The 22,765-nt window shown below is 40.6% G+C and overlaps 2 protein-coding genes across 2 annotated transcripts in view; both read left to right on the top strand.

Moving 5' to 3' along the window:
• grid2 (glutamate receptor, ionotropic, delta 2) overlaps positions 1–10,591 on the top strand; it is a 724,936-nt gene extending 714,345 nt beyond the window's left edge. Inside the window, exon 16 of the mRNA XM_037680996.1 lies at positions 9,826–10,591. Coding sequence (XP_037536924.1) covers positions 9,826–10,275 — 450 coding nt within the window. The 3' untranslated portion in view covers positions 10,276–10,591. The remainder of the gene's footprint in view (positions 1–9,825) is intronic.
• An 8,467-nt stretch (positions 10,592–19,058) lies between these two features.
• On the top strand, positions 19,059–20,240 carry atoh1a (atonal bHLH transcription factor 1a). The gene is made up of 2 exons (XM_037680354.1): positions 19,059–19,335; positions 19,498–20,240. The coding sequence occupies exons 1-2, from the start codon at positions 19,059–19,061 to the stop codon at positions 20,238–20,240; spliced, it is 1,020 nt and encodes a 339-aa protein (XP_037536282.1).
• The last annotated feature ends 2,525 nt before the right edge of the window (positions 20,241–22,765 follow it).

The following is a 22,765-nucleotide window of genomic DNA, read 5'->3' as shown; positions in this document are numbered from 1 at the left end:
AAAACGATGCGCCAGACGCATATTGTCTGCCAAAGGCTAACTGAATGTGAGTGTTAAGTGAATTAAGTAGCAAATTTAACCAAACTTAATTAAAGTGAGCTGTTTTTTTAACTCATGGTGGTTCTTTCTAATCGTTATTACAGCATGATCAGTTTCTGTGATTCCCAATAAGATATCTAATGTGAAGTACCATGGATAATAAACACATTAGAGTTAAAAGTTATGTTATATAACACTCTGAGCATTTTGTGACTTGTTTAATATTAACATATAAAATTAACACAGCTTTATATTCTTTTTAATAACCTTTTCCGTAATCTGTTTCTGGTTTCCTGCAAAATCGCACCCGTTTTAACGTTTTGTTATGTTTTGTGTGCTTTTTTTTTTTATTATTTAAAATGATGCATGTGTGATAAAGAGTTATGAACTACAGCAAAGCCAGGGCTTTTGAGAGAAGAGGACTCTGGCAGAATACAAAAACAGCTCGAGGGCCCGTTGGAACGGTGCAGAACATGGCAGTCAGAAACACTGACTCACTGTGTTGAACATGGACGCTTTTATCAACATTCCCCTCCATCATCCACCACCCTAAAAGCAGTGGCGGCATACTTTTCTTGTGAATTAGCAGCTGCATGTGTGAAATATCTAATCAGGCTACGTGCTGATGATCACCTCAGCAGGAATATCATTTGAGGCAATCAAAATGACTCTGTAATGTTTCCCTCTGCTTGGAGGGAAAATGTCTGCTAGCAGGTAAAATCTTCCAAGTAAAATGTCTCATGGTGGCATGTTTAGTTGCTTTTTATGGATTGCACATTCACACTAGGCTGCTTTTCACCTGTGATGGTCATAGCTGGCACCCATATCAATCGATGACTCATTTTCTCCTAAAAGGTGACAAAAAAAGTGTTTTATACCAGCTTCTTCTAACATGAAGCCCCTTCCTGTAGTCCCCATGCCCACTGTTGTGTTTACCAAAACACAGGGCGAGAAAGGCGTCACGTTCATATCTTTAATCAAAACTCTGGGATTGCAACAAGGTGCACCAAATTTGATATGCAAAACATCCAGCGAGGAGCTCAAGAAAATGTAATTATGTGTGAAACAATATTTTCACTTTTGGTTTGGAGTTAATCATTTATGTGTCAGTAACAAATTGGACCAGTGCAAGCAGCAGCACAGATTTTTTTTTTTTTTTTTGCAGAAAATGTTTTTGCCATCAGGTAAATTACTTCCGCTTCAAACAATCGCTTTCCCTCCCTCCCCATCTTCTTAGGAAGCCATTTGATAAAGGCAGGTCAAGGTTAAATTGTAGATAATGGATTAAGAGAATTAATGAGGAGCGGTTTCCTAACCTGCTTTTGAACTGCTCGTCCCCATTGAAATAATACTGTCAATCACGGGAGAGCTGTTCTTCAATTTATTAACAAACGTTGCTGTTAAAGGTGGACCAATGTTCACCACCACATTAATCTTTGTGTTTCTGTCAACCAGAAGCAAGTGAAAGAAGTATATTTCATCTCTTTAATCTTTGGTTTCACGGTCATTTAAAGTCACAGGAAATATAAATTTAAGAAACTGACTAAAAGATGAGAAGTGAAATTTGTCACTATACTCAGGATGATTTAAGGATGGATCAGGTTACGTTTGTGATGAGATACCAGTAGCTGCAGTCATCTGGAAAGTCATTTAGCAAACTATTTAATCTCTTCAGCTCTATTAAATGTCACTCCAAGGTGATTGAATCAGTGATTACTAGTACATTATCAGAGTTATTGCATTACTATGCAACTACAATTTCTAAAGTCTTGATCAACTCTTCTGTGGTTAGTAATGGTGTAACATGAGTGCCCTTTGACACAAAATGCTCAAATTTACTACAAGCACAAATTGCATTTATCTGCAGTTTTCAGAGAATTGGTGGTTTGTGACTTGAATGATGTGTTTCATAAGCTGTGATCACTTTAGTGGTCACAACACTCTGTGACAAACCAGTTGGAAGATTCTCACAGCGTCCTTGCCACAGTCCAATGAATATCCTGCAAGTGCTTGAAGCACACCAAGAACTGCAGCTGATTAGGCGGCTTTATTACATATCCTCTGGGCTGTTTGCATATTGATTTATTTAAACGTTAAATTCCATTTGTGGTTAATGTTAAGTCGTTTCTTTTTTTTTTTTTTTTAGAAGCAAAATCAAAGTAAGACGGGACTTGAAAATGTTACAAGGGCAAGTGTGCACTTCTGTAATCGTACAAGCAGGGATAATTATTTTAAATGTATACTCCTGTTTTAGATCATTAAAGCATGAGTATATCACAAATCCAACATGAAGTATCTTTAAAGGAGTAGTTCAAATATTGTGAAGTATGGTTCTGTGGAAATGTCGTAAAAAATAGTCTTACCTGCGGTAGATCTTTGAACGACTTCAGCTACTTCAAGTACCGTATTGTTCGAACAATAAGGCACACTGAAAATCCTTGAATTTTCTCAAAAATCCACAGTGAGCCTTATAATCCAGTGCACCTTATGTTAGAGTGAGGACAGAGGATGCAGAGGACAGAGTGAGGTGGAGGAGGATGACTCACTGTGGCAACCCCAAACTGATTTTATGTGGTACATGGCGCTCAAAAATCTGTCAAAATGAACTTGTTTTGCTTAATGCGCCTTGTAATCAGGTGCACCTTATAGTCCGAAAAATACGGTACTTTTATCTCTAAACTTGCCAAAGTGGGACCAAGGCCAAAGTGGATGGTTGCCACTGTAAAAGAGCTCTAGTATAAAAAAATTGAAAGTGGTTCACTTTAATGCTATTTTATATATCTTTACATCAGTGTCATTGTTGCAATACCTGAATAGTTACAAGAAAATCTGTAGCTAATTTCAAACACAAATGTCGAGCATTATTTCCCAGTGCAATCTGGGGCACTTCCAGCAGGATTATCTTATTTTTACTATAATAGTCATTCCTAAAAAAAAAAATCAGTTATCACTTTATGAAATAGAAAGACAGTTCATTATTTGCAATAATATCTAAACATGAAGTTTCTAGATTTTATTCTGCAAAGTATGCATTTCTAGAACTGAACTGGCTGCCAGTGTCTTGTGTACAGGTTTTTTTTTTTCCACACATGTGAACACCATACACCCCCCACGCTCAGCCCCCTGCTCAGTTTACAGCTTTAATCTGTCATTCAGACCAGTAGTCATGTTTTCCACTGAGCAGCCACAAAGACACAAAACCTTCACTTGAACCCAGAGTCATGTTAAGCACAGTGTGGTTCAGCTGCAACACAAACAAACACGCCCACCCCCTGCTATCTTCATTAGTCAGCCAGGGCAGCCAGCGGACTCAACCCCAGACTGAGCACAGGAGTGCAGCCTCGTCAGAGAATGGAAGGGACAGCAGGGATTTAAATGCTGGAAGGCTTTGATTCTCTTTGTAGTTCTTGTTCAAGGTTTTTTCAGGCCAAGGCAATGGGCAGTCAAAGACAGGGAAATCACTATAATTGATTTAGGAGTCACTATTCCACTTAGCAACCTCCATTTCTCAATAGTTGACGTACGACATTCCTAAACGTTTGCGCTTTTTATGCTTATAAGAGAGGAGTGGAATTTAATCTGTATTTAAAGAAAAAAAAATAGCATTAGTGTAGCCGCTGGAGCAAAAGTAAAAGTTCAAGCTTTCAGAGCATCATCAGAGTGACCCCCCGCTGTGTTTCTGTTGGTAAAAATGAAGTTTGCTCAGTCAACCATGATTGTTTTTGATGGTTGACCCCTGACCTTTATCCTCCACCGTGTCACAGCACTGACCAATCCACAGATGTTGCTGCATTTAACGGCGTCCACAGAGCAATCATTGAGCCAAAAGTGCTCGTTGCATCATTGAACGGCATCTGAAATCTTTCCCACCTATAGCTTTACCACGCACGAATCAATTGGGCCGCTTCAGTTAGTGTAACCTTCTGAAATCGACCGTCTGACAATCACGGCCACTTCACTCAGTGATTGGCCATCTGTGTGGATGTAAGAAAGCAAGATTTGAACTACTTTCTTAAAGGTTACTGTTTTAGAGTGATAATCAAAAACTGTGTTGTTCAGTTGCTCTTCTCAAGTGAAGAGCATTCCTTTAATGCTTTTATAAAATTGTGTGTCACCTTAATCTATTGTTGTATTTTTCAGGCTGCTTTATTATGTACTCTCATTATAAACCCAAAACCCACTACATGTCTAAAGGAGCAAGCTAAGAAGAGCTAACCTCATCAAAAAAATTTAATTTAGCTGAGACATTATTTCTTCCTCTGGTGTGTAAAAAACTGGAAATGCCATACTTTGAACTTCAATCACCATCTGTGCAGAATATTTTTTGCAGAACTGGAGAGTCAAGCTGGGACCACTGCAGCACGTCCCGACTCGATGCAGGAATGAAGGCGAATTTAACTCAACTTTAAAGCAGCTAATTAGATAAATTGCATATGCTGTAATTTATCGACTGGGGAAATCTCTGCCTCTCTGTGCAATTTGGCCTTAGTCACGGCCAGTGGAGTGAGTCTGGCTGTGTTTAAAGTCATCCAGCTTCCTAACGTTAATAAAGTGAAGCAAACCATAAAGCTTGTAATTAACTCCACCAGACGCTTTTCTCACTGTCACTTTAAATGAAGAACTCCATGTCATCTGTATTACTGTCTCTGCAAATACTGCACTCAAGATGGTCAGACTGTGCCAAGAGCATGTGGCTCCTTGTGCAGTTTTACAGGCTCTACATAAAATAGGAAAGTCAACCCACAGTTCATGCATGGGCCTGGAAAACCTGGCTTAGTATGATGCACCGTAAAGATGCATTGGCGGCATATAGACTTAGCATGACAGCTTTTAATTCCTTGCTCGAACACAGCGAGTTACTTTTAACTGTATAACATACGGCATATTATCTGGTTAAAAATTAGGTGAGAAGAACTTAAAACTCGCCTGAAACAATGAATGTAATGAGTTGAGCTTATCAGATGGGTTTCTTCTACCTGTCAGACATTTCTTTAAATAAATATGTGGAGTGTTTACACAGAAGTACCATTAAAGTGTTAATGATTTCCACTCAGACAATCAAGGACATCTTACTCTCTTCTCTGAAGATGACAGATTCCCCAGTATAGCCACGATTCCAGTCACACACACACTAGTGAGTTCGCCCTTGTACCTGCATGCATTATTATCGCCTCATACTTTCTTCACCATGCCAGGCAAGACAAATGCAAAGGTATGCCATGTCATAAAGCTAATTATAATTGCAATCTTATTTTAGATTGCTTTAAAAATTCTTTACAAGCTAACCCAGTCTTTCCATTCATGTTCACTGCATCCCTGAGCAGCCACAATAAAGATGATGGTTATGTTGCTCTCAAATGCTCAATGCAGGATGAATGCAATCTACTTTTAATCAGGACTCATTGCCCCCAAATCATGGCTACATTCATCCATAAAACTGGAGGACAAAGCTACATCATCCCCCTTGCCCACCCACCCATGCATCCATACATGCTCTTTGCATACAACCCACAATCCACTGTGTGAACTCTAATACACCCAAGCTGTGTTTGTGTTTCTGTTGATTATATATGTGTATACTAAAACATGCTCAGTCACATTTTATATATGTCTGTACGTGCTTTTGCCTTCATATTGCACGCTGCAGCGCTGTGCTAACTGCTTCTGACCGCGTGTCGATGTTCGCGCTGTGGTTCAGTGTTGTGGAATGGCTGGCGTTGTTCATCTGTGATTCTGCTTCTTGATGTAAACAGTTTGCTTATGAGCTTTTCTATCAGGCGAACACACGCACAGACACAAACTGCACACTTTCCAGTGAGTTCACTAATGTGAATTCCCAAGATAAGGTGTTATTCTTTAGTATATAAGATGACATCTCACAGAAGAAATACTCACATTATCAGTCTCCACTCACATCATTGCTGCTGTATCAAGCTCGTTCGTAGTCTTTTACTTGCAACAAATGAAATTTGACTGAAGTATTTTGTATTTATGGTTATTTAAATATTTAGGTGCTTCTCTTACCCCATTTTAAAAATTTCCAAATTTACAAGTATTGCACTTACAATGCTCAGAAGCTTCTAAACTGATTTTTTGTTGGGTGATGGGGGTGGTATGTGTACAGTAATTGTAATATTATGTAGCTGACAGGAAATTCGTGGAGGTTACCTTAACGGTTTAGATGAACAATGTCCAGGAGAATGTCTAATTCCCTTTTCATTCATATTAGAGTGGCTGTATCGCTTCAACCCGTTTGGCCTATGAATGTTCAACCTGAAGTTGGTATGAAAGAGTTCTGTCAGTACATTAAAAAATATTCAAAAACTCAATATTTAAAATTAGTTTATGTCATTATTATTGTCAGAACTCTTCCATAACAGTAACTTGTGTGGTTTAGACTGTGTCTAATATATCATGAAGTCTGTGGAGATTTAGTATGAGGAGAGCTGGCATTTTGTGTGTGTGTACCAATTTCTAACCTTTTTCAGATGTAAATTGTCAGTTTTTCTCATTCTAACTCTACACAATGATCTGTGTCACTGTGGCTCGAAGCTCTCATACTGCCTTCTTGTTTGTTCTTGTAGATAAGTACTCTGTGTTGAGGGGTGTAGCAGGCGAGGGGGAGAGAGCAATACAAAATGGCATTTAAACGTCTCTCCTTTTCCAGGTATACAACAACTGTGTGAATGTCTCTCTGAGGACACAGCACAGAGCGACCTGCTTAAAAGTGTGCGCTGACTGACTGCCATGTCTTTCTTCTCGCTCACCCCTCCCCACCCATCTGTCTCTCCAATTTACTTCTCTCTCATCCACCCCACCATATTTCAATCTGCCTGACCGTGTCTGTCTTTCATCCTCTCTGTCTCTGCATGTCTGCTTTTGTCTGCCTTTGCATTTTTATTTTACTTTTTTTAATCTTCCTCTATTTGCACATATGTCAAAATCTACATTTCTCTCCACATTTCCTGTTTCCCTCCTTTCAACCCTTTCGCTCGCATGCACCAGAAGCAGGCTGACGGCCCGTCCGTCATTCAAACTGCGGATCAGTGTCCCCATGCCCCCAATGAACACCCACTTGTCCTGGGTAGTCAGACCCAGAACCAGATCCCCAACACTGCCAACACCACAGGCTCCAGCACCCATTACCAACACACAGCATGCTGCGATATTCCCTGTGCCCTGATTGTGCAGCATTCCTACGAACCCGGCAACCCCTCCGAGATCACACCCAAAATGAGAATGACCACATTCACCACTTCACCTCCTACACCAAGGTTATACATACAGTAGATTAAAAAGATTTATTAAAATGCTCTTTGGTTATTAAAGAGTGAAGACGATACTATGTAATAGTTGTAATTTATCTGAGAAATCTGTGGACATCAGAGTAGTTATTTTACTTCGATGTCCATGTAACAAACCTAAAGTAACTTTTTAATGTTTATTTTACCTGGCATGTTGCCAGTTGAAAATGTCTGCAATAACACTCCACTGCCTTTAGAGGGTGCTGTGTTTCCATGTAGAGAAATATGGAGCATCCTTCACCAGGCAGTTAAAGGCACTTATAGTTTGAAAGGTTTGTGATAATAAATGCAAAGCCCTTCAGTGGCCTATTGACTTTGTTACCATGAGTTTCTAATAAAAGCCATAAAACAAAAACCGTTCAGTGCTCAAAGCTTGGCTTTAAATCTCCAAAACATTTGCATTTAACGGTAAACTAGACATTTGTTTCATTTCCTTTATAGTCTCAATGAAACACAACTGTCTCCTTTGCAGGAAACCTGTTATGAAACATGTCAGTTTTCAGATTATTTAACATTTTTTCTGCGATGTTATAATTTACATCGTAGAGGAGGATTGAAATATGCATTTGAAAGTAGTTGACTTTGGGTGCAGTCAGGTCTTTGCTCTTTAATCTTCCACTTCAGTGACTTCAATCCTCTTTGCCCTTACGGTCACTCATGAGTCTCCTTTCACAAACAGCACAACAGTCATTTGTGAATCCCTCTTTTCCTTCACCTCCCTTCATGTGCGCCGTTACCAAGTGTGTCCCTTCAATATGTTTTTACTTCAAACTCTTAACGTGCCTAGTTCAGGGGCAAACATTGGCGCTCCCTGCCGTCTTTTCCTTTCTCCCACTGCCCCTCTTTTAGACGATAACCGGAGGGCACCACTGCAGGTCCCTTCTGCTCATGAGGTGCAATCAGTAAGGCCAGAGAGCCCTCCACAACCCCCAGACCCAAAGGACACGGTCAGTAAATCTGTCTTTTTACCCCAAACAATGTGACCCGTTATCACAAAACCTTTTCAGACTTTTTACCCAGAGAATGTCACCTCAAAATCCTCTTGAACCCCCAACTTTGTCCACCAAATACATTTTTCTGAGACTCTAAAGCGATCCCAGAAGCACGTTGTCACCCATATATGTAGAATGTGAAAATCTAAAACTCCTCCAGAACTTTCTGTCGTTCCCAATGTTCACCTGAGCTTCCTCTTCACTATATGCTCCCCTCATTCATTGCAAATTGAAACCCGCCTGCACTCATGCCCACCCTTCCTTACACAGTAAAAGCATGAAACGTCCCTCACTCAATGTTGCAACTTTTAGTGGATAAGATATTTATATATGAAGTTTTCCAGTGGATTTGTAGTGTTTTTGTAAGTTTCATTTATCTTATACTGTAAGTTTAGTTAAAGGTTAAGTTAAGTTGTTTGTGCTTTAAAGTGTTAAGAATTATAGATCTGATGAACAACATTCAAATCTCTGCACTTTATGAGGAAGAGACAATATTATGGCCTGGTATAAATTCAGTGAAGATTGAGATAAAGGCCATAATGCAATGTAGTAATGAGAATCAATAAAAAAAAATGAGAAATATAATGTTGAACATTTAGAGATTTTTTTTCATCTTTAAGTTAAAAATTCAACGTTATTGCTAAAGTAAGTAGTAAGCCTAAAATCCTGGAATCGCAGAGAACGCAGTATGATAGGAGTGTGATTTTCTGTGACTTCCTGATTATCTGCATTCCCTTAAAGACCTTGTAGAAGTGTGTATGTTTCTTTTCCTGATCACAGTTCAGAGTGTGCTTCTCTATCCCTCTCTCCATCCTTTCTCCTCCTCTTTTGCTCCCCCCCACCTCCTGTCACCTCCACACCTTCCCTGTGGGAAACAAACATTGACTCCTATTTTTGTGTCATTGATATTTTCACACCTAACATTGTGAAAATGTTGACTTTTTTTAATTATTTGTGGCATAAACTTTCTTTGGGCGTGGTTGCATGCTGTTCGCCCTTTATCTGCTGGTCCTTGTCTGCCTCTTCTATTATTTTCACTTCACATCCTTTATGCTTAATTGATACATGTATAACATCCATTTTTTCTTAAAACAAACACACATTCTACACATTTCTGCAAATACTGTTCTGTTTTCTTCATTATATTCCCCATTTCTTTACTCACCGGTACAACCCTCACACCTTGCTGCCTTTGTCCTTTCTCTTCACTTCACCCAACATCCATCTGTCTCATTGTCTTTCTTGTTTTCTGTCTTTGTGTTTTTGTCTCCAATCTTCATTTCTGCTGATTTTTTTTCCACCAACCGTTAAATGCTACCCACAAATTTGTTTTGTACCTCTTCCTTCCTTCCTCCAACATTCCTTTTTCCCACCAACTATTGTTTCAATATTTTTCCCTACCATTAATGCCTCTTCTTTTCTTCCATTTATCATCACCACTCCCTCTTTTTTTCTCTTTCCTCTCCTGCCCTGTCTCTCCCTACCTACAGGACGATAAGGAGATCGACCTGGAGCACCTACACCGCCGGGTTAACAGCTTGTGCACCGAGGATGAAAGCCCCCATAAGCAGTTCTCCACCTCTTCCGTCGATTTAACCCCCCTTGACATGGATGCACTGCCTGCTGCCCGCCAGGCACTCGAGCAGATCAGTGATTTCCGCAACACCCACATCACTACCACCACCTTTATCCCTGAGCAGATCCAAACCCTAAGCCGTAGCCTCTCAGCCAAAGCCGCTGCTGGATTTTCTTCTGGTTTCGGTGGTGGCGGTCTCCAGGATCACCGAACTGGTGGGGTAGGCCCCTTCAGACAGAGGGCCCCCAATGGTGGCTTTTTCCGCAGCCCCATTAAAACTATGTCCTCCATTCCATACCAGCCCACAGGTCCTGGACCCAACTTTGGATATGGCAATGATCCAGACAGGGGCACCTCCATATGAGGAGTTGCTATGGATATAGTTGGTTCAGGAAGAAAAAGCAAAAAGAGGAGAAGGGGGAGGGGATTAGAGTATACCATGGTTGAACAAAAGCGTTGTGGCAAGGTTAAAAAATGAAGAATAGAGTTCTTTGTAAACAGCAATTATTCCTTTTTTTTTGTTTGTTTGTTTGTTTGTTTGTTTCTGCCTGGATGTCAAGGGGTGTTACTTTATTTTTGTTTTGTTTTTTGTATGTGGGAGAAAAAAACGAAAGAGGTGGAGATCGATCGGGGCATTTTTTTATATCCTCTTTCAAACCTTGCTGGAGAGATGCAAGAAGGGAAACGAGCTTGGACAGGGTGGGGGTGGATGTTTTCTCTGCTTTCTTGTTGTTGTTGTGATTGCTTAGGAAAATGTTTTGGGAGATATGTGTGAAAAAAAACTTTTTATTATTGTTTTATGACATGAGGACTTTCTCATTTAATGGGGAAAAAATAAAAGCTCAAAAGTCCCTTTTACTCTTTGAGCAGCCAGTTGAAAGGTGTTTTTTGAAACAGACCAATGCTCGGAAATATTCTTTCAGCCCCAGTTTTTTCGTTGGCGAGTGATGAGTTGTCTCTTTAGCCATGAAACAACTTCCAGAGACGTTAGCTAGAAGCAGTTCTGATGCAGTGATCTCATGAAAGAATGGTCTCGGCTGTAATATTGGCTGTCTTTAGCCCTGCACCTTGTAGGGTTTTGAGAAGATCATGAATATTGAAGATAATTCTTCATTAGGGTTTTTTTTTTTTTTTTTTGCCTTTTCAATATGTGGGAATCTGAAGTCCTTTTTCTTCTCTGGTGTTGTTTTACCAATACTTGAGGTTCGAAATATGTAATCATCTTCAAGATGGTGTCCACACAGTGGCCTGACCAGACTTAAGACTTTGCAGCTGAACCCAAGCTGACAACTCCCCGGTGCGTCAGTCTGTAAAAAGAAATTCAAATTTAAAAACTGTTGAAATGCCATGACAGTGCGAGAGTATGTCCAGGTTGGTGTATCAATCTTAAACTACTTCTGCCATTTTGGTGCATCAGCCCGAAACTGTTTTCACCATTCTGATGCACATTAAACTCTTTATCGATCCCTCTGCACTGTACCAGTGCCCACAGACCTGTAAGTGATTGTATGTAGACCTTACTTTTTCTTTTCTCACCTGTATCGTGCAATCTGCTTTTCAAGTCAAGGTGAGATCCTCGAATCAGACTCTCAGAGACGTGGTGAAACATGGACCATTAAAAAAAAAAAGCAGATGTCAGAATTACAAAGCATAAAAGACAAACTGAAAGACTTCACAAAGCTTATGCTTATATGTCTTTTATTGAGTTTTGTTTTGGAAAAAAATTACGTGGAATGTGTTTTGGTCAGGAAGTACAAAAAAAATATTGTTTTGAGCTGTCTTTTTTTTTGTTATTTAGTATTTTCTTTATTTTTTTCCCCTTCAGAATACATTGAAAAACTGCTAAACAAGTGCTATAGTTTCTGGTTTTGCATCAAGTCATTCAAACTCGTACTTTTGATTTGTTTCTGTTTTGCTCACGCGTAGTGCTCACAGTGGTGTTGAAAATGACAAATATCAGATTCAAGTTCGTGAATCTCTTCTTATTGGGTTCAAGAGAAAGAATTTGAAGAAGAATTTGTGTTGAGGAAAAGCTATTACAAACAACCTCTTCAGTTCAAGCCTTATGTGTCAGCTGTACCCTCCTGTTTCAAACGATGCTACGCTCTGGAAACGAGAGCTGCAGTTCATATGAAAGATAATCTGAGTGGCATCACGACATCATGAGTCCAAAACACGCTTCAGGTTCATATCATGTTAAAGGTACTATTGATGTAACTTTTTTTAAGTGCCAATTAAATAAAATGAGACCATTAAGGTGCATTCTAAGGTGGAGAATGGGAGTGGTACATAAAAAGATCATTTTATGGGTTGTCGGGAGGATAAAGTAGAGTCAAACATTTTTGTTTCCCACTAACACTGTAATAATAATTAGTAATAATTGTTTAGAGCAAGTTTTCAGTTTGCTTTTTTTGGGCTAAAACTACAAATTGTTCTGTGTGTAGAGAATTCAGTCAAGCCACAGTGTTTTGAAACAAGCACTCTTAGGATTTTTTCTTTGGTTCTTAGGTTACAGACAGGCTATTGAATGGCAAATAGGACACATACATAAAAAAATTATTTAGTATAAATAAAGAGACATTATGAAAATGTATATTTTACATGTTGACGCTATTTTTGTTTAACTAAAAGAAAATATATCATGTTGAGCTTTAGTGTTGGATTCAGCAGTTACATCACTGCCTTTGGTTCTCCTCTGTCCTGCCCACGGTAAACACATTTACACTAATATTTTGCTCAAGATCATTTTCTGTTTTGTTTTTTTCCCCCTTGATTTTATTTTTTGCTGTCTGAATAACAAAACCTGGCAAGTTCACTGAAAAGAAAGCATGCACAAACTTGCTGTCTAGCTATCTGTTAACATTATTTTTTAATTTCTTACATAGAACTACAGGATTTACTTGATAATTTTCAAAAATTTAAGATGTACAGTATTTAATATAGGCCTATTTTGTTGTATGTGTTGCATAATATTCAAAAACTGATCAAACTTGGGCCTCTGTTACAAGTGGCAAAGCTTTCTGTGTATAATTTGTCTAATAAACAGGTTTTCTACAGTCGTGTGGTATTTGTTGTCTTTGTCTAGTCTAGACAACCGTTTTTGTAAAGGAGGTAAACTTTAATATTTGTGCATAAAAATATAAACCTATAAAAGACCAGTACTGTTATAAGTATTTCAGTACAAAATACATATTAACTTAAAGATAAATGAGGAACTTTTCCCATAATTGAATATAATTGTTTGTTCTGATATGTAAACAGAACTGTATGGGGCGCATCCGGTAAGTATTCCCAGTGCTTAACTTTTTCAAAAAAAATGGTTACAACCTTATTCCAAATTGTAATAAAATAATCTCTTTCCTCGAAATTCTACGCACAAGACAACAATGTGAAAATATACATATATACCCATCTATATATATCTATATAGACATATGTAAATGGGATTTCTTAGTTTTCTAGTTTTAATAAATTTGCAAAAATCTAATATTTAGATTTTTGCAAATTTATTAAAACTAAGAAATCCCATTTACATAAGTTTTCACAGCCTTTTGCTGAATACTTTGTTGATCCACCTTTGGCAGAATTACAGCTTTAAGTCTTTTTGAATATGATGTCACAAGCTGAGCACACATATCTTTAGACAGTTTTTCCCCATTCGTCTTTGCAGCACTTCTCAAGCGCTATCAGGTTGGATGTGAGACGTCTGTGCACAGCCATGTTCAGATATCTCCAGAGATCTCCTGATGCATGCTCATTAATCCAGGTAGAAAAATCTACAAAAGTTAAATCTGATCCTATGGACATTCAAAAAAACATGAATGTCCAGAGGACCAGATTTAACATTTTTAGATATCTCCAGAGATTTCAGTCAGATTCAAGTCTGGACTCTGGGTTGGCCACTCCAGGACCTTCACAGAGTGGCCCTGAAGCAGCTCCTTTGAGATCTTGGCCGTGTGCTTTGGGTTGTTGTTCTGCTGAAAAATAAACTGTCGCCCCAAGAGCGCACTGGAGCAGGTTTTCATCCAGGATGTCTCTGTACATTGCTGCATTCATCTTTCCCTCTATCCTGACTAGGCTGTCAGTTCCTGCTGCTGTAAAACATCCCCATAGCATGATGCTGCCACCACCATGCTTCACTGTAGGGATGTATTGGCCTGGTGATGAGCAGTGGTTTCCTCCAAACGTGATGCCTGGCATTCACACCAAAGAGTTCAGTTTTTGTCTCATCAGACCAGAAAATGTTGTTTCACATGGTCTCAGAGTCCTTCAGGTTCCTTTTGGCAAACTCCAGATGGGCTGCCATGAGTCTTTTATTGAGGAGTGGCTTTCATCTGGCCACAGTGGCCTGATTGGTGGGTTGCTGCAGAGATGGTTGTCCTTCTGGAAAGCTCTCCTCTCTCCACAGAGGAACGCTGGAGCTCTAACAGGGTGAACACTGGGTTCTTGGTCACCTCTGTCTCTTCTCCCCTGATCACTCAGTTTAGACGGCTGGCCAGCTCTAAGAAGAGTCCTGGTGGTTCCAAACTTCTTCCATTTATGAAAGATGGAGGCCACTGGGCTCACTGGAACCTTCAAAGAAGCAGAAATGTTTCTGTATCCTCCAGATTTGTGCCTCAACACAATCCTGTCTCAGAGGTCTACAAACAATTCCTTTGACTTCATGCTTGGTGTTTTGGCTCTGACATGCACGTCAACTATGAGCCCTTATAGACAGGAGTGTGGCTTTCCAAATCAAGTCCAGTCAACTGAATTGATCACAGGTGGACTTCATTTAAGTTGTAGAAACATCTCCAGGAGGATCAGTGGAAACAGCATCTGAGCTCAATTTTCAGCTTCATGGCAAATGATGTGAATATTTATATAAATGTGATTTCTTAATTTTCTTTGTGAATAAATTTGCTAAAATCCCCAAAAGCTTTATTCACATCGCCATAATGAAGTATTGTGTGTAGTATTTTGACAAGATTAATACAATTTGGAAAAAGGCTGAAACAAAACAAAATGTGGAAAAAGTGAAGTGCTGAATATTTTCCAGATGAGCTGTAAATGCCAACACCTGTAGGTTTTTCCTCTTTTGTGGTTGTTGTGGCTTTTTTTTTTTTTTTTTTTTTTGTAATATTTTTAAGGATTCTTCTTAACTGTGTACAAGTTTTAGCTTTTATGGTATGTTAGTCCATGCTGGTAAGATATCATGTGGTCATTCAAATGTACCATAAGTCAAAATAAAAAAAGAGCTGACGCTCACTGATCCAATTTTAAAATGCAAACAAAAGATTGGTTCAGCAGTGAGCTTGAGATTTTAGTTTTATTTTGAAAGTTTATCGTTCTTCAACTGTGAGGCACCTGATCCAGCAGCTAAACTACTATAGATGAAGTGCAGAGTGTACTACGTTGAATGAAATAACTGCAACTTGAGTAAGTTTTTAGGGGCTGTAGTAGCTTGATGATATGTACCATGCTCTTGTCATCCAGAGGCTGCAGGTTTGAGTCCAAGTTGTCTCAGAAAGGGCGTCCGGTGTAAAACAATTGCAAATATTTAATGTTAGCTCAGTCTCTGTGGCAACCCCTGCAGAAGGAAGGCTAAAAAAATAATGAGTCTGTTTAAAAAGATTTGATGTCTTATGAAAAATCATGTTACTGTTAATGTTTTGGTGATCAGAGGATGAATTGTCAGACAGCCATAAGTTTCATACTCATTCATATTTTTGTGACAAAGAAGACAAGTGCAAGTTTTCAATGAGACACTAAATATTTTGTTGCTAAATGTTCACAACTCAGTGTAAATCTACGAGCACATTTTTGCATTTTTCAAAATATCAGGGGTCAATTTTAGTTCTGGTAGAGTTGAAATTATGGGATGCTCGTTTTATTTTGGTGCCTTGCCAACTACACAACTATAAGCTGAAAATTTATCCAAAAACATTCTGATGAAGACAGATATTTCCTGGGTTTTTTTTAAGTCCTCCTGTTAAAGTAAAACTTTTTACATAGGAGTCAGTTATTACCACAGAGGTTGACTGAATATTTAAGCTTTGTTTATTTGCAACATGTAAAAGATTACATTCTAAAAGTCATGAGTTCTACTAGATCTGGGCATCATTTTCATGTTGACCCACCAGAAATGAGCTGATCAATTTTGTTTTTGTTATAACATTAATAATATCAATTTTTTTATTTTATTTTTTTATTTCCATCCATCCATCCATTATCTTTTACTCGCTTCTTCCTTTTAGGGTTGCGGGGGGGTCACTCGTGCCCATGTCCAGCCATCACTGTGCAAGAGGCGGGTTACACCCTGGACAGGTCTCCAGTCCATCACAGGGACACATAGAGACAAACACACACTCACTGACACCTAGAGGCAATTTAGAGTTCCCAATCAGACCAACATGCATGTTTTTGGTCTGTGGGAGGAAACTGAAGAAAACCAACGCATGCACGGAGAGGACATGCTAACTGCAGAAAGGCCCCGGTCCAGGATTTGAACCAGGGTAACCTGCTCGCTGAGAGGCAGCAACTCTACCAGTTGCACCACCGTGCTGCCTTTTTTATTTTTGTTGTTGTTGTTGTTGTTGTTGTTGTTGTTGTTGTTGTTGTTGTTGTTGTTGTTGTTGTTAAATAGAACTGTCTTACGTTTGTACATTTATGTTGGCATTTTGTATGACTGGACCTTTTTGATTCAGATCAGACATTTAAACTGATCTGATGCTGCATGAAAAGGATTTAATTATAGATTATTTATTTCTCCCTTTTAGACTTGTAATGTTTTATGATCGAAGAAGTAGCCATCCATTATCTTTACCCACGTCTTGCTTTCCGGGTCACTTGTGTCCCTGTCCAGCAGTCACTGTGTGAGAGGTCTTACTTTGTAACATCACTCTAGCTGCTGTTCAGAACTGGACAGGCCCGGAGGCTGAGCTCAAGTTCACCTCAGGATGGATCATCCTGAAGTAACAGGTTGTCACCATGCGGTGGCGCTGTGGTGTCCCCGCAAACATCCCGGACTTTTCTCGGTTTCTTCTGTAAAAATAACTCTGTTTTGAACATTGCTGACGTCTGGCTGGACACTCACAAAAATAATGGAGGAAATTAATTTATGATGGAGCTTTGACCTTTGTGAAAAACAAACAAACAAACAAACAAACGGAGTCCTGCAATGTGAGTTCATTAAAGTATAATAATTTATCTCGAAATTACTCAATAAACACAGGTATTAAGAAATAATGCATTTATTTATTGTTAGATTTAAGCCTAAATACAAAGTTTAGCTATATATTAGCCTATATATTTTTGCGTGTTCATCTTTAATTAAGCACTCTTATTTGGAATTAAAATATTTCCTGTATATTAAATCTTGTAGACAAAAATATGAATTTTAGTAAAAAATATTTCAGAAACAACCTCATGCGGACTCAGGATTCTGAAATCCTGGTCCAGCTCTCCTCACTCGGGTCTCGTGGCCCTGCAGCGCCCGCGTCTCCAGGGAGACCGGAGTGAGAGGGGGCAGCACGCAGACTCCTCTCGCGCGCGTTGGAATGGGAGCCCGCCCCTCTCCCTGGAGGAGCTTCCCCCCCAGGCGTGACCAATGGAACATAGAGTCTCCATTGTGGCTGGGACACTTTAATAATCGCCAGCTACAATATCCAACCTGTCGGTAGCTTCAGGAGCCCCGCTGGATGGAGGGGGCTTGTTGGGGGTGGAGAGGGGGCGAAAGCTCGGCGCCAGGCCTCCACCCGGACGATGAATACATGAATAAGAAATGGCAAAGAAGTCGGAGAAAGTTTGGCATCTCTTCTTTACATAAATGACATGTTATCCTAAAATATGTGTCCTCTTGGGACCAAAAGTTTTCTGCTCGTTTTAAACTTTTTACCTTCAGCTTGGAGTTGTGTTTTGTAACTACTGTACAGGACTGATAAAAACAATAGTCAAACGTGCCACTCCCCCTACCCCTCCCCTTGATCATATTAAAACACTGGCATGCTGTATTTAACATATAGAGGATGCGCTTCTCATCCACCCGAGCAATTAGCTGAATGTCCAACTTCCGCCCAGCAATTAAGCTGCATGTTGTTCGTGAGAGCTGAGCTGCTCCACTGGTGTTGCCCCTGTAGCACCCCCCCCCCCCCCCCCCCCCCACACACACACACCCACCCCCCCACACACACACACCACCGTCTATTAATGAGATTGTGTTTGTTTGTTTGTTCTTCGACCATAGCGCACGCACGTGTGCGTCCTCGCCGCTGGCCACAGAATGAGCGCAAGACCCCCGGCTCGTGTTTCCGTTCCCTGTGAAGCCCCTTTCCTCGCCCACAGGGCGTTCCGCGAGCCGGATCAAAAGGAGGTTCGAGCTGCTACAAAAGAGAAGTGGAAACAGGAGGAGAGGATCCTGATGGATGAATTGACAATGAGCGCGCACGAGCCGCAGGAACCGCGGATAATTTTAACTTTTCTTTTTTCTTCTTCTTTTTGCTTGGTCTCAAACTTTAGAATAAAGTTTAATGTATTTAAATGCTTTAATGCTTATGTGTTAGTTATTGCTAAGTTGTAAAATGAAGATTAAATAATGTTAAATGAATTTTTAATTTGGTGGTGTTCTTTTTATTTGTATTTATTTATTTGGCGTATTTCTTTTCATGCAGCTGCTGCTCGTGTTTAATCTTCAGAGCTGTAAGATAAAAACTGAGCTTCCTCCTTCCTTCTCTCTCTGAGATGACAGCTCAGGTGGGGATTCCGCCCCATCAGCACGTCTCGCGCTGCCCACGCTCCTTACCTTCGACTTGCACGTGCGTCCTGTGGGAGGTTCCCATGGCTTCACCCTACTCCCCCCTCCTCCTCCCACTACCACTTACGTTCAAGACTCCCCAAACCCTGACGTTATGATGAGCAGGAGCCATAATCAGCTCTCTCGGGCTTTCAGCGAGACATCTCATTGGACGTCCACACGCGACCAGCGCGAGGAGGGGGGCTTCCAGACGCGTGCCGCCTTTTAAACCGACGCTGCGCCTTGAGACACCAGAGACCAAGACCCGCACGCGACCATCTTACAGACAGAGCAACAGCAGCATCACCAGAAACTTTTTGTTTTCTTCTTCTAATTATAAAGTTAGAAACGATTTCGTTGCTGTTGTTTGTGGAAACATGCACGCGTCATCTGTGGAAGGATGGAGCAAAGGCGCGCGGGAGGTGGCAGCCCTGGACGCGCTGCAGCAGGAGCGCATCAGCCCCGGGGTGATGGGGGAGAGGGGAGGCAAGTCGCACTTGGAGGAGTCCCGCTACGAATGCGGACTCGCGCTCGTGGACAGCGGCGGTGACCCACGCGCCTGGCTGGCTGAGGCTTCCGACACCTGCGCGGCACGCGCCACTTCACAGCACTACCTGCGGCACTCGCCGTGCCCGAGCACCAGCTCCTACCAAGGTGAGGACAGCCACTGCGCATGTCCGTGGCTTTTTACCTGAAGAGCAAGTGATCCGAGTCACAGTTTGAGTTTGAGCATCAGAGTTTATGAACTTCTTTATGATATAAAGTTATTTTTTATTTGTTGTCAAACCGCTTCATGTTTTGGTCTTCACTTTCCAGAGAGCGGCTCCCCGGGGTCCTCGGGCCCTCCCAGCCCCCCCAGCCTCAGAAAATCCGCCAAAAGCCCCTCCTGTTCCTCACTCAAAGTCAGAGACCTGTGCCGCCTGAAGAGCACGTGCACTGGACCCGAAGCCGACGCTTCCGCGAGACAGAGAGCCTCCTCCAGCAAGCCGGTCAGCGGGGTCCAGAAGCAGAGGCGGGTGGCCGCCAACGCGCGCGAGCGGAGGCGCATGCACGGCCTGAACCACGCGTTCGACGAGCTGCGCAGCGTCATCCCGGCGTTCGACAACGACAAGAAGCTCTCCAAGTACGAGACTCTGCAGATGGCGCAGATTTACATCAACGCGCTCGCCGAGCTGCTCCAAGGCCCGGCGGCAGCGAGCGCGCGCAGCGGCGACGAGTCCAGCAATAACAGCAAGTGCGACAGGATGCTGTCATCTGCTGACGGGTTCGAAGGGGCCAAGGAGGGGGCTTCCCAGTCTCCAGCCACCTGTAGGACAGCTGTGCACATCGGCGGGATGCCGTTCTGTGCTTCCCTGCAGGAAGCGGAAGTGTGTTCCCGGGATGGCGCGTCGCAGTTTGGCCCTGGAAGGAAAGGGTCCCCACGGAGCGATGGGGAGTTTTCCCCGCACTCCCACTTCAGTGACTCGGATGAACTCGCAGTGGAGCTCCACTCGAGCGAAGAAGATGATCTTTCAGAACTCAAGCTGCCCAGCCACCGTCAGAACGCCGTGTCTTTCTGAAGAATAAGAAATAAACTTTAACCTCTGGGTTTCCATAAAGTGTCAATAGAGTCTTGGATTTTTAGAGATTTCTTCATTTTCTAACAGAACAAGTCATTTGAATCATTAGTTTTGTTTTCTCAACTTGTTGCGTTATTTGTTTATGTGAGATATGCCTAATTCGGTTCTGCCAATAAAACAATTCCTAATGGGCGGAAGGCCCCTCGCCATGTCGCGCTCAGCACCGCCACGTCCAAACTACCAAAACAAGCTGTCTTCCACTAAACTTCACGGAAAACTCTTCAGCTGGATTTGATATTAGAAATATAACTTTTTTTTTTTTTTTTTTTTTTTTTGTAGCTACAGTTTGAGTTTTGTTGTGATTTACAGTGATCATTTGTGTTTGATTTTGCAACTTCTAAAGTTTATGATGTGCACTTTAAAATCATTCGGGCCAGAGGCTTCGAAATTGCGGTTTTTGTTCCCCAAACCAAACAGAATGAAGTTTTTTTTTAAATCATTATTATTATTTGTTTGCTATAATGTACTGCCAACCCCATTACAAAATGTAGCCATCAATGCTGCCTTTTTTCTGTTTTTAAATCTTTTTTTTTTTGTATCACGAGCATGAGTCTTTTTTTTTTTTTTTTTTGACTGATTGAGATGAAAATATTATGTATTTATTATTGACAAGTTTGTTTGGGTTTTATAATTTTGTAGCTGAAGTTGCTGATAAAAGCTATTTGCGTTTTTTTTGTTTGTTTGTTTTTTTGTTTGTTTTGTTTTTATGTTGTTAGTTTGCTTTGATTTTGGGAATAAAAAGCAAAAGAAAATGTCTGTTGTTTCTGTTCAGCCTTGATGACGAATTTAAACAAGTGTTCTTCTTTCCTCTTTTTTGGCTCTTTATTAAATAATAATAATAATGATAGGGTTTATGTAGAATTTTTATGTGTTTTAACCTATTAATTACTCATATATTTAAAAAAAAGACTTTTGCAAAAGCCATCAAGGATGTTTCCATATGTGCAATAATAACCCTTTAGTGCTTGATGGCCTATTAAAGAAGAATATTTAATGAAGGGGAGAACTTTTAGAAAGCAGCTTCAAACCACACAAACAAACAAAATATTATTTCTTGAAGAAAAAAAAACTTTATTGAATAAGTCATGGTAAACTGACCCAATAAAAGAGAAGTAGTGATAAATGTGTTTTTAAATAGTCTTTAGTTTTTTTATTATTGTCTTTTTTCTTCTTGTTTACTTTCAGTTTTCCTTTCAGTGTATTTTTTCCCAATTTACTCCAAACTAGTTTAGTTAATGGGGAGCGTGCATTAATTTCAGCCCTTTGTTAACTGGCTCGTGGGCCGAGGTGTTGGATGGCCTCAGAGGAGCACGCGCTGTCAGCTGGTGAGCGCTCGCGGGTCCCCGCCGCGTCCCCGAGGACCTGACTCGAGAGGGAACACACTTTCTCAACTAAAGAAAAGCCTGCAAACACACACACACACACACACACACACACACACACACACACACACACACACACACACGTCCTCTCCTGCTGCGTGACTCGAGCAGAAATTACTGTTTTCTTTTATTCCCGGTTTTTTTTTTTTTTTTTTTTTTTCAAACTGCGCGTCCTTCAATGTTATTTCAAAAGCTCAACGAACAAAAGACTCTGGTAAAATCCTCTGCAATAATTTATGAAAGTGCTTCAACCTGTTGGCTACCTGTCACCCCCACACACACGCGCGCACACGCACACACACACCCCGCTGCTTTCAGCCAATCACAGCCCGCGGCCCTCCGCTCCCCTCCTCAGAATAAAAGGCAATAAAATAATGACACCGTGTTTAATTATTAACAGAATTCATGCAGGAGAAGTTGGATCTTATGTTCGGATCCATCTGCATCGTTTGGCGCTGAAAGATCACGTTTCTTCCCCAAAGCACGTGGGAAATGATCATTTGTGCGCAGAAGGGAGATAAAACATTATGGCTTTGGTGACAAACTTTTATTATTATTATTTATGCAAATCGTGCAGCAAGTAACTGGAAATGATGGCTCACCATCACACTTTTAGAAAAGTAAAAAGTACTCTGTGTTGACCTTTTATTCTATCAGTCTGTTTTTTCACAAATCTGATTTTTAGCATGCATTTTTAAACCTTTCCTAGTGTTAATATTAGACGCCACAGAAATGTTGTTTTTAACAGTAATAACTTTGACTCTTTTAAAAGTGTTAATTTAACCCTGGAGTCGTGGTTACCATATAAACACTGCATGAGTGTTGATTTGAACTCTGATAGTGTTAAATCTGCACTTTGAAATTTGCTGTGCTGCAAAAACAAGAGAACACAACTTCAAAAACCTATTTTATCCATGCTGAGGCAAGACCCCAGTCACCTTTCTTTCCAAAACTGTCAACAGGTCCCCTCATCATTCGCTCATGCATGTTCGTCAGTTATAAAATGATGTTGCCGTCTGATTGTCCTAATTATTGTAACCATTATCTGCAGAAAGTTGGAGTTGTTATTGTTTACCTTCAACA

Source organism: Nematolebias whitei, chromosome 8 (genome assembly GCF_014905685.2).
Source record: "Nematolebias whitei isolate Nwh7 chromosome 8, NemWhi1, whole genome shotgun sequence".
Taxonomy (NCBI): Eukaryota; Metazoa; Chordata; class Actinopteri; order Cyprinodontiformes; family Rivulidae; genus Nematolebias; species Nematolebias whitei.
The sequence above is the reverse complement of the archived record's forward strand: the minus strand, read 5'-3'. Positions and strand labels throughout refer to the sequence as shown.